Source organism: Varroa destructor, unplaced genomic scaffold (assembly GCF_002443255.2).
Source record: "Varroa destructor unplaced genomic scaffold, Vdes_3.0 BEIS01000001.1, whole genome shotgun sequence".
Classification (NCBI taxonomy): Eukaryota; Metazoa; Arthropoda; class Arachnida; order Mesostigmata; family Varroidae; genus Varroa; species Varroa destructor.
The window spans coordinates 18303387-18318803 of record NW_019211454.1 but is presented as its reverse complement, the minus strand read 5'-3'; the positions used below and the strand labels follow the sequence as shown (position 1 = coordinate 18318803).

The following is a 15417-nucleotide window of genomic DNA, read 5'->3' as shown; positions in this document are numbered from 1 at the left end:
GGTGACAATTCTATATTGGCCTTCTTTGAAATTTCTGTCCTTAAGGTTAAACCGTTTCTCATTACATTAAGTGACAGTAAACCTTAAGACCGGCACATCCAAATGCGATAATAAAAACACAACCTACTGAAGATCATCACTTAAATAAATGCGTCAAGTTTTACGTCTCGTACTGAAGCCGTCAGACATTACCAAGATATTAATGCCTCTTCTGTAAGACTGTATGTTGTACAATCTTTGTCAATTACTGTAAAACAAATGATACAGATTTGAGTTATGAATCTGACGGTGATGAAAACATATTACTTTTTCTCAAAAGTATTATGTTGCCGGGTTTAACCCAAAAATAAAACAGCTAAGTATCCTGAAAACATCCGTACAGCACCGAATTTTTCTATCTGAGGATCAAGCTGTCTTTCTTGGAGTAAGCTATTTGAAATAGAGAAAATCTCCGAGAGATACCCTTTTTCTTGGCACTGCAATTGACGCTCTCCAGATCTGTCATTCTCTTTGTTTGCCAGTTAACCACTTTGAGTCGACTCTGATTAGCGGCAATATGTAGGAAGACGACTTACCCGAGCCACTCGCTACAGCTCAGATTCTATTTCTCAGTGCATCCGGCTGCTATATGCTGGTGAAAAGCAGCGTTAGATTACGAGTGGCCTTTCTTCGAGGTACAGGACAACAGGACCAAATACATCGGCATTAATGATGAACATGCACAACTGACTTGGTCGCCGTCGTTTACCGATAGAATGTTTTGTTGAAACTGTTCAGCGCCTTGCGCAACGCTATTAAGTCAAAGTGATTATAGTAAGACTGTTTCAATAACTTGATTAACTATACAAATAAGAAAGATCTGTAGACATTTCGTTTGCCCCTTTTCAATGTAGATTTGGCTACATGATTTTTTTGTAAGGGTATATTAAGCATTGGATTATTCGATGTGGGGGGACAGCGTGGCTAAATGGTTTTAGATCACTTTCATGGCAAATGATCCACCAACAGCATGGACGGAAACCAACTGACCGAAACTTAAAAAGTGATGGCTTGCTCTCAGATGGAAAATGGTAAACTCGCCTGTAAGCCAAGATAGCAGTAGTGGTGTGTCACATGGCAAGAGCCGTTCTAAGAGCGTTTTAAGGCTCATTCTGTGGGCATTATTCGCAAACTAGTTTATCAACTTCCTTTTATGAGATACTCACAGGGCATTTGCACTAGTAAGTTTTTTTTATTCTTAATAGAAGTTTTTATTCTTTCTGTACACAAAAAGGGCGCCCTAGTTTCAAGAAATCAATGCTCCAAAAGCACGCGCTGATTGATAAGGATCGAATGCGTATACGATACTATTTAGTTAAGTAAATCGTTGATATAAATAAGTAAAAGTTTTTACCAATCCAACAATGCTTGTGAACTGATGTATACCAATCCAGGCCTTAACCAGTGGCATAAGAAGACTTAAATTTCAAGTATTTGTACAGCTATAGCTGTCAACCATGCCATTCAAATTTACTAAATGTGTAAAGTTTTTTGGATATGCAATCTACCGTCGCTGCTTATCCTGTAAATATACATTTAGATAGTTATATTGGTTGACGAGGAGCTATTTAAAAGTGTATCTCGGACGACATCAAACTTTTGTTAAAGTTGCACTGACCGTTAAGTCTTAGTCAATAATCCCACATTGGTATCATATCTCTGTAACAGCTTGAAAACGACAAATTTTATGAGCTGACTATTCCGTTTTTATTTCTTCCTTTTTCTACCAAATTTTGAATGTGCGCGCCAACATTCTCCCAAAACCACACGCAGTGCCTTCACTCACTAAGCTTTCGCGGCGCTGTTTGTTGTTTCGAATCAAAAGTGGGATCGCAGCACATTCCGGAGTAGTTCTGTGTAGAGTAGCCCATTTGATAGTAGAAAGTCTGCGTATATGCCCATCCACACTTCTCTTGCATGCGACATGGTTACTAAGGGTTGTGTAGCAAAAAATTTCCGATGTAGCACGACGCCATAGAGAACCGAATCTATGTACGAAACGTCTCCGCTAATGTAGTGTCATCGACCAGATCAGCCTTGGAAAGCTCTTCCAGAGCAATCACAGTCCCAAGCGGTGGACGACAAAACAGGTGTGTGTATATATGTGTACGCTTCTATCAAGGTCTCAATAATGCCGCTATCATTATGTTTTTACCAGCGCATTTATTGAGCGTAAATTCTTACGAAATACGGGCAAGTATTTTAGTGCAACCGTATATTAGCACCGAATCAACTCTTACGACACTTCTACAGCGCTTCGCTGATAGATGATGTACACAGAGCGGGCTGTCATCGGTGAATTCGGCTTGAAAGCTTGGCGGGCTCAGCTGCTAGTTTCCACAAACAATCACACTTTAGATAACCATTAAAATTCTGTAAGAAGCAATTAGGCAGCGATGCATCCTGTTGATACAACAGTGCTTTCCTCTTGACGCTCGCAGCTAGTAGTACCTTGAGATGCGTTGATCATAGGCTAAAAGCTTCGGACCTTGTCGGAAGTCCAGTGTGATTAGATTAACTTAGTTTAGATCTTCATTGAGATGAGGTGAAGTCTGAAGAAGAAGAAAGAAATGACAATTAAATAGAAAAGAAGAAACGGTAGAAGTCCACTTTTATACCATCCCCTTTCATTAGTTTGTTTGCGCCACTGTATGCACGGATGCCGGCGTCTGATGGCGGTTTGGAGTGGTGGACGCGATGACACTTCACGATCCCCTTGCAGCTTTTAGTTGCGCTGATTTGTATCACTCATCCGTTATCCTCTCGTGTCAAGCAAACAGTTGTTGACAGCCGACCAGAACTTTATCACTATTTATACTGGGAAGTGTGTGTGATTTGCAATTAGTATACCAATGTGTTAGGATGTTTATGGAGGCAAAAATAGGGTTGAAAATTCAGGGATCGCGTCCGACAGGACGAGTGGTTGTAGCGGATGTAGAAGAGTCTTCTTGTTTACTTAATCGAGTAGATCCTGTTCAGTTGTCAGGTACTAGGGGTCATTCTAGTGGCCATAAAAGATCAACGAAAAAATATTGTACGTGATGACTAGGAATAAGCTTATTTATTACGCTTAATAGCTGTGTATTTTTGGTGTACAGTGTTACGTTACGATATTACGAAAATCTGTGACACTAGAACTTGTTTTGGGTTTGTGAAGGTGACCTTTTCTTTGAATTGTGAAGGTTTAATCTGTGGCTATATTCGCTACTATGTATTATGTGTCCACAAGATTCATATAATATAACTAGTGTAAGTTGTCTAATCCACTAAAGTTCACACAAGTCGCAGTATTAGTTTCAATAGCAAATAGAAGTTCAATAGCAAAACGATCATGTATTTCTACATGTATGCGTGTTTTATGCTAAAGCAGTATGACTCATGAGTACATTTGAATGACATCACCACACCGTGCTTTAGCTAGTCTATTCAGTCCATTTAACCCAAACAACTAGTCTGGATATTTCTAGCAGCAATCATTTATGATCACTTGAATAATAATTTAATTTTAATAATTTTGATGGATATTACCAAAGCAAACGTTAACCTAACTATTGTATCAGGAGCTTGAAAATTCAACTGAAAAAAGCTTTTTTAAGAACAAAGCATGTGCACCATTGTGCTAATCCTTGATGACTTCTTAGACGACATCGCAGTGATGAATCCGAAGAGAAGGGCTTCTGCCTGTGACCGGCGATCGCCCGACGTCTATTCCACATCAAGCGCGGCATCGTCGACTAAAAACACAAATAGTACTTCACAACACCATCACGCGAGCCAAGCAGCAACCACCCTTCACGGAGCACGGCCTCGATTTGATCTTCAGGATTGTCTCCGAGAGATGAACTCAGTCATGCGAGTTCTCGACAATGCACAGGTATGATGCAGTCGGTGGTTGTGCTTTTTGCCTAGCCCCTTTATATATATATATATATAAGGCTTACATAGCTAAAAATATTATATGGCTAACAATAAGTTACAATACAAAAAATATAGCGGTATACACAGGGTGGAGCACTAACCACCTGGCAAACTTTAGGCCTTCAGCAAAGTTAATACATTCATTTATTCACTTACATACTATAGAATGCACACATTTCTCGCTAAACAGTAGGTAATAGTTTGAAACAAGCGTTAGTTTTGTCACCACTGCGATAAGCAAATGTAATACCGGCATATGATTGTTAAGAGATTGCGTCTATTTTATATACATATTTCGTCTTTCGAAGGCGTTTTCTTTTTTCTACTAACCAAACGAATCGGAAGCAAACAATGTATCTGTTGGACTATGCACAATATAACGTTAAGCGTAACGCGTTCTATGACTATCTTATGGATCGCGGCCGAGTTTTGTGATCAATTTCACCTATTTCGTTTTTCGCATCATCGCTTCTGTCTGTTTTTAGTTGGATCCCCAAATGCGTCTGGACGAATTGAACTCTATTCTTAACGGTGGTACAGGCGGTGTCGCTGATGATTGTGGCGAGACATTAACTCCGCTTTCAATGTCCGCTACTCGCGAACTCGATACGTTATTACGAAACCAGCAGAGTTTGCTTCGGCAGATCGCCGATAGCCGCTCACAGGTGAACAACATACGACAACTGAATCTGTATCGACTGTATAATTATGCCAATGTCATATTCTTATTACAGTGGTATAAGGTGTATAGTATTTTACTAGTTATAAAACATTCATGCACTATCAGACTCTATGATATAGCATAGCCGTAAAGACTGGAGAAGATGAACAATCGTTAAATCTACTTTGTTAATATTATCATTACTATAATAATTATTGTTATTTCATCCTTATATTTACGAGATTACAAACGCTATTTTAGGGCAACTACAAAGGTGGCATGATATGTTTTGACTAATTATTTCATTATGTTTTAACTCTGTTTCTGTATTTTTATCGCTGCCATGCAGCGTTTTTTAGTATAATTTACGTTATAAAGAAATATGAGAGTATAAGACCGCATCAATTTACGTGTGTTCAACCAATTTAGAACCTGAACCCAATTTTCGTGTGAAGTATGAAAAATTAGGTTTGCCTAGTTTTGCCTACTCACTTCTTCGTGTCTTCGTTTTATGTTCTTGGAAGCTCACGGCTCTAGAGTATCAATATCAGCAGGCGGGTGGAGGTCTTCAGACTAATGGATGCGGTTTGCGCTCAGCGGTGCCCTTAAAAGTCGGTCGCGGCGGTGCTCAAGAAATGAATGCGGCCGTTCGAGTGTCTAATGACGCCAACGCGCTTGTTGAGCGCCTTCGTGCACAGGTACTAGGCGTGTGCTTACATTTATGATCGTTTTTAGCGGTCTTGTCTTGTTAAGCCAGTTCATGCCCTCGAAAATATTAATATAATATCTATAATATTTCTATAATACCAGTGGTTTAAGTCCCGAGACAAAACATAGGCATTTATCGAGGTGTAAGGTAATGAACGACGAACGAGGCACTGATCTATAGGTGCTTGTAGCTGCATCTTAATTTGCTGATCACTTTCCGCCTATGATTTCTGTTACAAAATTGTACAGGTTCAAGAAACTGCAGAGGAGTACAGAAGAGCTCAAGGGGCACTTGAAAACGTTCGACTGACCCAACGAACAGCCGCCGCGGCGAGTAGAGCCCCAATGGACTCATATGGTGAGCTAGAAGAGGAAGATGTTTTCGAGAGAGCCGATCCCGAAGGCGATGCGCCCGTGTCCGACGATAACAAAATCGGCAATATGCAGTGAGTATAAATATAATCCAGTTGTCAATTGGTGCTGGTGAAAATATGTCAATTATGGGTAAGCATTTCAGTGGTTCACAATAGAGCTAAACTTCACCTTTGTTAAGAACGTTATAGATAATTATTGTTAACATTATCTCACCTACGTATATCAAAGAAAAGTTATTATAAATCTTATATTGAAAGTTCAAAAAATCGGTTGTAGATCAGCATCATATCTTTCTATAAATGCCACCATTATTTATGCGTACTTTATCTAGATCGTCGAACTTGAGATTCACTCGTCGCTTAGTGCCGCATGGGGCACCGATAAGCACGCCGTACACATCGGCCGTCACTCCCTTTGAGTTTCCCGATACCCCAGAGCACTCTGATATCGAAGACAAGGTCCGTAAACTTAATGAGACAAAACAGCAAATCGATGCTTTGCGCGGCATGATCAGTAAGCTTGAGGGTCGTGGAGGTCCTGTTCCTTCTAGAACGACACCGCGGCCAGTTCCCGTCTACGGAACGCCGACCGTAGGAATACCAACGAGCTTTAGCCAACCGACCGTGAATCCGGCACAACAACGGCGCCGCCAACAGCTCCACGAAATCAATCGTTCACCGCAGAATATCGAAACGCTGATTCAGCGAGAGGTAACGCAACAAAACCAAACACCACTTCACACCAACGCGGGGACCGGTACTTCTAATTCGACCACAGCTTCAGGGTCCGCCCCGTTACCAGGACAGGTTGCATGTCGCGCAGGAGCCTCATCCCTGAGCCAGTTGCATCAAAGCGCTACCAAGAGGAATCTCTCAGTGAGCTGTGACCAGAACCAGAACAACGCGTTGCGCACAGGCGTTCGACCACGATTCAACTCGTGCAACAACATCGTCCAACCACCAGAAGTTCATACGTCTCATGAGTTACATGGTGCCTGGGTGGAAGGCTATAACTATCAGTACAACCATCTAATGCTAGATGTACCGCCGGGATACACTCAGCAGGGATCGCAGCCGAGGAGCCTGACTGAGGCAGCCACCTGGGGTGGTTCCAGTACTCAGGATAATTCAGACAATGGCGAAGTTGCATCCGATGATTGTACTGACTCGGAGATGGAGCGATTAGCTGGAGGTGGTGCCGTGGGCGGGGACACATTGGCTGATCTGGACCCAGCGGCGGCAGCGGCTGCTACGGGACCCAGAATTCTGCGAGGGGCTCAGCCCAAGGTCCGTGAAGAGCCTGCCGGAGCTGTTGGTATTAATGGGAACGGAAACGCCTGCGATCACTGTGGCCATCTTGGGACGTATACGCAAATGTTGACCCTCAGCTTAGTTCAAGCGAATGAGGTTATCAATGGACAACAGCGGGAGATTGAGCGACTGAGGGGTAGGTTAGAAAAGTAGACTCGTTAAAATCGTCTCTGTTTATAGTTGTGCCAAATTTTTGAAAAGACATACACTTACGCGTTTTTGTGTCCTATTATTTATTGGAAAAATTGCTCATTATTGGTTACTCATACGAATTCCGATGTTACTACTGTAAAGACGCTAGCAATAAACGACAATATTTGTTCCGTGCCCATTTTTCTTGTTCACAGCGGCTCTCATGCGTCCTCCAGTCAACGATGTCGTTGGGTTTTCATCCCGGTTGTGCCCCTTAAACAACCAGGTTACTCCTGGTTTGCGCGCCAACAATTACGTAGACAACCTCAAGAGCCTGTCGACTTTAAATTTGCTCAATCAATCAACCGGAGTAGGACTGGCTAATACTCCCATGGTCCCAATGATGGAGAGGCGTCCCGCGCCTTCAGCGCCGCCTGGCGAACGTAACGATCTAGGCAGGGAGGAAGACCGTCGCCGTCGACCAAACAAAAATTCGATGAATAACCAAGTAAATTTCTGTAGCAGCAGCAGCAACAATAATAGCCGATACTCAAGCAATCCCGAACTTAATAATCGCGAAATTGACCCGGTACGACGTCCTTATTTAACGACGTGCTCATTTATGGAATTGTTTAGAAAGTAATGTCCGTTTCTGTAGATTAAGAGCCATTTCGAATTTTTCAATATACTGAATAGCATTAAACACCGTTGGAAAGCTCCTTCTTTTCTTTACACGGCTGTACAAGTTTACAAAGCAGAAGTAACTAAGCGGTCGTTACATCCCTTATAACCCATATATTGTGTAATACACGTTATACATTATTCTTTGTCTGCCTTACGTCATCGGACCGAAGAGGAGCTCCTACTCTGAGTTGGTCGTCTCGTGCGGGACCAAAGAAGTGAAAGGGCGAAAGAAAAAGTGGTTGCCTTCGTTGATGCAATAGCCACTTTCTTCTAATTGGACATTACCTGTACTCTAATTTTTCCATCTGCATTGTTTTGCAGATGGTTACTGCTGGAACTAGCGGAGCGAGCAATGCTGGCATTGTTAATGGAGGCAAAGTTTCTTTGGCGCAACTCTCTCGCGAGCGTCTGGAGATGCAGCCTGCCCTTGATGCCGCCACAGCCTTTCTCACGACGCGAGCTGGCGAACTTTGCACTCCCGATGTGCTCATTCAGACATGCCGTTGCCTGCTCGATCAGCTGACTCCGGCCGGTGTATCGCATAAGCACATTCTGCGTGTACTGCAGCCTATATTAGGTCAGTTTCTAGCGCGGCCCGTCGAACCCAGTCAGATCGTGGAGACTCTCAGTAGCATACTGCAACGAGAGCTCACGCAAATCGCCAAATCTGGAAATGCTAGCCCGCCGGAGAGAACACTGGGTAAGATGTACGGTTGAGTGTATATGCTGACATGATTACGGAGTTCCGTTCTTATGTTATGCCACATTTATATAGATAGCAAGGAGTTAAAATGTCCAAAGAGAAATGGACGATATAAGGCAATTGGTTTATTTAGAAAATGATAAATGAAAAAAATATTTAGAGTCTGATATTAGTTCACCGTGGAGTTACGTGCGACCAGCTTGAACATTGTTAAGACTTATTCCTCAAATATATGCAAAATTGGTTCCCCCTTGCTGACAATGTCGCAGGTAAAGGGGGTATTCGTGCGGTTAGGTTTGAACCCTTATAGACTACTAATTATCTTATACTATGATATATAAGGTGATTTGCTAATTATATTATCTAATATTTGGACTTGTGTCAATGTCTAGGTGCTGGCGTTTCAAGTATCTTAGATAGGTCCACTGCTGGTAACGACCAAAATGAAGACACTGAAGGAGCCAGCGGCGGTGACGTAGAAGGGGGAGAAGAAATGATCGAAGCTGATCGGGGTACAGACGATATTCCTCCAGAGATTCCACCACCTCCGGGAGTAGTCTTAGGACCAAGTGATCGTGAGCAGGCCGGGAGCGGTGCCTCGGGGATTTCGATCCCTTCACTCGACCACGTGCCCACTCGTGAAGTCGTGCAACCCATTCAGGTCTGTGCATTACCATATTGCGTTTATATGGGCCTGGATATAATGAAATAATAGATGGATAATTAATAGGAGAAACCGGAATAAGAGTATTGGAATTACTAAGGAGTATAACGATTTGGAGACATTTATATTGGTATTCCTGATAAATAAAAGTATAAGTTAGTGAAAAGAACTCACGGATAGATATCAGTTATATTATTTTTGGTTTATAGTCTTAGTCAATCACAAACTAGACACATATATTCCTCAAATCCCTCTCGGTAGAGAAATCCAGTTATTCACAGCTGTTTTCTTATACAACGGATCAGCATTTAACTAGATACTTCTTTTGGGTTGCGAAAAAATGATAAAAGTGGAAACTATTTATGAAACACATGCGATTTCATAATATACAGAAAGTTAACCTTGGCTTTTATCTTTTTTAATTGACTTCAGCAGGCCAGCGGCGTTAATTCGTTCTCGGTCGTCCCACCAGTTTGCGCGGTCTCTTCGGCATCAGACGCTGCCGAAACAGCCGCTAGCACAACTCAAGATATCAACACCGAACTCGGGGGCGACAACTAGTTACGCAATACTCGTCCCACAATTAGAACGGTATCTCATAATCTGGTGAGAGAACCACAAGGCCCACCCCTCGTGGGCGTCGTCTGCTCGCGATGGCGAACGCTAATGGAGGAAACAATATATCATCGACTTAAACTGGTGCATTTGTTATTATATGACTATTACGGCGCTTATAAATCATTTTTCTCCCTTGAATGACTGAATGACTGGCACTTGAAGCGGACCAGCTCTGGTTTACGAGGATTTGACACAATGAATAGAATAGGTATAACATAGACTGTAAAATCTCGGTATTTGTCTACGGTTTTCCGGTTCTGTGAGTATGTATCACGCCTTCAACGAGACTGTTTCCGCGCAAAGAACAATAAGTGGCAAAAAAGACGGTACAATAGGGATGAGTGCTCCACTTATAGGAAGCGGCTCCAAATCGAACATCGGTGGTCATCTATGACCACTAATGCAGGACATGATTGCTGAGCGCACCAATTGTCTGCAGATGGCTGTGAGGGTCACGTGTACTGTCGCATACACTTTGCTGACGTACATGTCAGTAGACTACACTTCCCTGCAGTATATCACCACGCAGCCATGCATTACAATTCGCTCGTAAAGCTAAATATGGCTATAGGTGTGCCCTGCTTTTCTATTGATATACATGGTGAAAACAAGTGGAACGCTTCTATTTATGAAATCGAACCGCACACAAGCATTCAAGGTTTGGTGCTGGGCAAACCTCGGATTCGTTCTCGACAACAGTTGACAAGACACATTCAATGAATCGAATGGAAATACTAAAATTTGAAGAAAGCCGTATCGCTTGATGCTTACCAAATGATCGGTGCAAAAAAGCACAAACCTAATAGATCTACAGGTCGGGTGGTAAAAATGCTATATATATATATATATATATATACTAGCAAGAGTCTTACTGATCTATTTGAAGTAGTAGGTACCACGGTACTGTAGCTAAATATATAAATCGCTATAGACGCATGCGTTCGGTTGGGCAAAATAGATTTGGCGCTGAGTATTTAACGAATCAGTCTGCGGTAAGCAACCTACGTCTGAACCGGGGCAATTCAGAAAAAAATTGGACTTCGCAAATCCTTTAGAATTTGTCCTCTCCTGCGTATCAGCGCTACATTCGTTCGGCATCCGCTTGTTTATGCGTTGTATTCCACCTGTGTTGCACTTAGACATATCTATATTGCATAATCAGTGAAGGTTTGGATATGCTAAATTAGTCGCGGCACATTGAACACAAAATCGAGCTAGCTCAACTATAATCGGTTAATTGGCGAATATATACAAACTAATATGAGGTTAAGCTTCTTCCTAGGAGATGGAGGAATAGAGTAAATCAGCGTGCTGTAGATAGGTAGCCGTGACCATTGATAAGGAATCAAATTTTTGTTCAAGCAAAAAACGCATTTTTCTCAAAAACATTTGCGAGGGATAGAGTAGATACGGTCGCTCGTTTTCATGGTGGATTTTGGCCAATATCTGACATATTATGCTGAAAAATATTCGAGCAAACACGAAATAAAAGGTAAGGAAATATTTTGTTCATTTTGACGAATCAAGATAGCGCTGAACAATATCAAAGTACGTTTCAGATTCGATTGCGATAATAGTGATAATTATTTTTTGTGTTCAAAGTTAGTGGTATGGCGCTCATGTTCTTGCGTTGTACAACAACTATTTTTTAAAAGATCTCAGATACAAAGTAGGCAGGTTGTTAACTTGATATATCATAGTTTTTATCCTATAGGAAAAATAATATATCAGGTAATACTGGACTTATAAAAAAAAATGATGTACTTAAAGCGCAAATATATAGCTGTACTGGGTTATCACAATACTATTTTTAATGACAAAACTTTTTTTGGGGTGTTTTGTCATATCGCATGTAGCAACGCTGCGGAAACCTGTAATAACAGATCTTGGTGCATAGTAGAACAAAAAAAATAGATGACTGTATTCATATTTATTGGCCATTTCGCTTACGATAGTAGAAGTGCTGTAAAAAATATATTTTGTGTCCGCGAAATAGAAACCAGTTGAACAACATACGGATTCTATTTCCCGGCGACTTTTTAATGTAACCGACAATGAGTGGCGAAGGTAGAGCGTGCCAAATGGCTTATATATTAAACATGATCAATAGACGTAGGCGTCGATAGCCAACTAGCCGTCGACAATATACTTCCGTTCATGATGCTCGTAATCGTTTAGATGTGTCATGATTTTAATGTTGGAATAAGTGATAAACAATCATAATGAGATGAGATATTACTAGATAATTATATCTGAACAATGGATAACGCGCTTAAAGCAAAACGGAGGAGAATGAATGAACAGCTCGTAGTATATTTTTAGGCGATACCATAAAATTAGCGCGAGATGGGTGTGGAACGGAGATATTAATTTTGAGATTTTATAATGGCTTTAGAAAAGCGGGCATAACGTCTGTGAAATTTGTAATACTACTAAGCTAGTTGATTCCAACGTGAATTACCCGTAATAATAACATTACCGCTTTTCGTATGTACGATTCGAGTATCTTCTGTTCAACCTTATTGTGGAAAGAAAGTTCATTTTGTTTTCTATTCTACAAGAAACTATGGTGCGACCATGTTGTGCTCGTGTTATGATTGAAATCGGACGTTTGCATTCAGTGATAATATATTAATTTGTAAAAATCGATGGACAATGGAATGGAGCAGAGTAGCATATTTTTAAGCACTGGTAATTATTTTTCTCCAAATTTTTGTTGCATTCAGTGACCATATCATGTTGCAATATATGACACGATAGCATTTTCAGTACTTAACATAGTTAAATATTGAGAGGAAGAACGCATTCCTTAAACCTAATTTTGACTCGATGCTGTTTAATTTCGACCCCTCAGTTTTGTTCTATGATAACACTGATTGAGCCGCTTGTGCAGCGTTCCATCATAACCAGCCATTTCTTGTGAGTCGCAGTTTTTTTTTTCTTTATTTCACGAATATGGATAATACTGCCTACGAGTAATATCTTTTACCTTAACTAAGCAAATGTTCCGAGTTTTACATCCAATATTGCCTTAGCCATCCTTATACATCCGCATCGCTACAGACGGCTGACAGCGTCTATTTTAGCACGAAACAATGTTTTCTTTATCCTAGCCACGAGCAAGACCCATAACCCTGGACCATTGCTAGGATGATGAAAATCCTTGCAGATGTTTTATATAGTAATAATAATCATAATAAGACATTAATTTACGAGGCGTTTGACATGCTTCGCATTAAGTGCCCGCGGAATGGAGTAGACGGTAGCGCCAGAGGCTTGGAACCAAAAGGCCTCGGGTTGTAATCTGATTGGGCACATGCAAATTGATGTGATTTTGTACTAGCGAATTTCTTATGCGTGTAACGCACGAAAACTGCACGTACGAAGTCATTTCGTTTATATTATTATTATTGACAACTGCTAACGGACTACAGTTGGAGAAGTAGTCTGTTACGACCCGTAAGCTATTCTAATTATAAAAAGTGATATATGACATCACCAATTAATACATTAGTTAGACATTTACTAATATTGAAATGCAAATGAATCAATAGCTAAAGGAGTCAACAGTAGTAAAGGCAAATACTACGCGTATGGATAATGATAGCTTGCAATAGGTAGAAAACAGTCCACATAGAAATGGGGACGTTTCAGGTCGATTGGAGCGCCTGCAATGGTTGCCACCCGATCCTTGTGTTGTAGAAGTATCATTCGTTGTTACTGTTGTTATTGTTGTTGTATAATGAATAGTGCAGAGGAGATGATGCAAAGAAACAGATAAATAAATATGTAAGCGAATTGCTCCACAGATGTAATTGCGGTAATAGTAACAAGCTATAATTATTTATCTCGTTGTTATTGTTGTCTCGATGTGTTTTTCCAACTACTTGTAGATCAGGCTTGGGCAGTATCGAATCGGAATGTCGCGATAGTTTTGGTATGCTGAACACTATGTATAACAGCTATTGTGGTTTCAGAGGAATAATTTTACAATTGAAAATAATTCTTACTAGCATTTACAGCGCGCTCATGTCAGAGACTCGAACCGCAATGTTAGTACAGACCAAAAAAAATGAGTCGTACAAAACACCTATAACGAATGGGTCAACTCAATAACAAATGTTACCGTCATCCAGTAAGAGTATGTTGTGCGCCGTGTTGTCTTGGCCATTCGATCACAACGGACATGCTACGTAACCTTTCCAGTTAGTTTACATGAACAGTACGTGCGCACGCGATAACGCCAGACTATCTTTTCAGTTTAGCCTGACTTAAAATGTTCAAAGTCAACTACCATCAATAAGAGTATCAATAAGAGAAACGCGTGCTCACATTTTGTGGTCGTCATTTGGTTACCTTTATGTGGCAATTCTGAACCGTTCGTAAAGTTCGTAGATACTTTGTTTTCGATTTATTTAAGGTAATCGCCAAATTTGCACGAATTATTGCTGGGTCAAGTCGTCAATGTTCCATTTATAGTTAAGTGTCAGTAGAATGGTGGTTTTACCTTAAGTGTTTTTTCCCTGGTTCTAGCAGGCCGATTGAATGCAAATTTTATGCCTTCCAACCAAATGTTTAAAATATTAGGTCCTGCACCGTTGTTAAGCCCTCCTTCGGATAAATGGCTTCTTCGAGCGCAAGACGAAGTGTCTACGTCCAGTCTGTTATCAATTTAACAGGCAAACACTCTTCTTACTATATTGTCACGGAAATACGTTTAGGTAATTATCTATAGCCATGCTACTACGAAACACAAAGGAGCACCTATTTGTAAGTTAAAATTAATGCTTCTATTAAGTAAGCGACAAGAATGATACTAAAAGTGTCACCCATTAAACTACACCATATTACTAAATACGTATACGTACATGAAAGATTAGTAAGATCAGCACAAATAGGCGCCTAGGATGCACGAACAGCTAAATATGTATGGCTTCAGTCTTTTAATAGGTTTATTACTGTTTATTCCAAAGTGAAGAAGGATTTGTCCTTCAGTGTCTGGATTAGTTAAAATATTAATAACTACATTTACTCTGACACGATGATAATACAGTCTTCTAAATTACTTAGCTCCTTGTTTAACAAACAATGGAAAATCAGCGTAGCAACTGGTGACCATCGTCACTAAGTAAATTCGGAAGCTACTTTGAAACATTGGAAAAGTCGTTGAAGAAAAGAATCAGAACTTTTTCAACATTTGTATTTTCTCAGATAGAGCTTTATGGCTAGTTTAACACCCGAGTCCTTAGTTACGATTTACGCATTAAATGTGCTGTGCTAAGGTAGCAACATTGAGTGTGATGCTTTATTTGCACGAGTCTATTGCGGCAACGACTCGATGTCTTCCGACGTGACATTTATACTCATTTCTTTGTTTAATCATACTATATATTATTGGCGGGGCTTGAACCAACGATTCGTGTCTTTTTAAATCAAGGGTTTAAAAGCAGACCACCGCACCGATACATGTACTGAATAATTTTTACCTGCTTTTAATGAACGGCACGTCTTTCATAGTTTGATGGTAACCATGAAGCCTATATTTAGCTACGTGTCTGGGTGCCAGTGACACGTTCCGATTTTTACATCGGGTGCTTCCCTTGAG

General features: G+C 40.7%; 1 protein-coding gene across 4 annotated transcripts; it reads left to right on the top strand.

Moving 5' to 3' along the window:
* The first annotated feature begins 1835 nt into the window (after nt 1–1835).
* LOC111252144 (uncharacterized) lies at nt 1836–13645 on the top strand. 4 transcript variants are annotated; one of them, XM_022809660.2, is made up of 10 exons: nt 1836–2129; nt 3681–3913; nt 4443–4622; nt 5143–5316; nt 5576–5772; nt 6033–7147; nt 7359–7732; nt 8149–8527; nt 8923–9191; nt 9627–13645. In XM_022809660.2, the coding sequence occupies exons 2-10, from the start codon at nt 3695–3697 to the stop codon at nt 9753–9755; spliced, it is 3036 nt and encodes a 1011-aa protein (XP_022665395.1). In that variant the 5' UTR covers nt 1836–2129; nt 3681–3694; the 3' UTR covers nt 9756–13645. The 4 variants fall into 4 exon arrangements, with proteins under 4 accessions (XP_022665395.1, XP_086832912.1, XP_086832911.1 ...); XM_086976786.1 differs by lacking the exon at nt 1836–2129 and adding an exon at nt 2870–3025; XM_086976785.1 differs by lacking the exon at nt 1836–2129 and adding an exon at nt 2870–3073 and having other exon boundaries at nt 9630–13645.
* The last annotated feature ends 1772 nt before the right edge of the window (nt 13646–15417 follow it).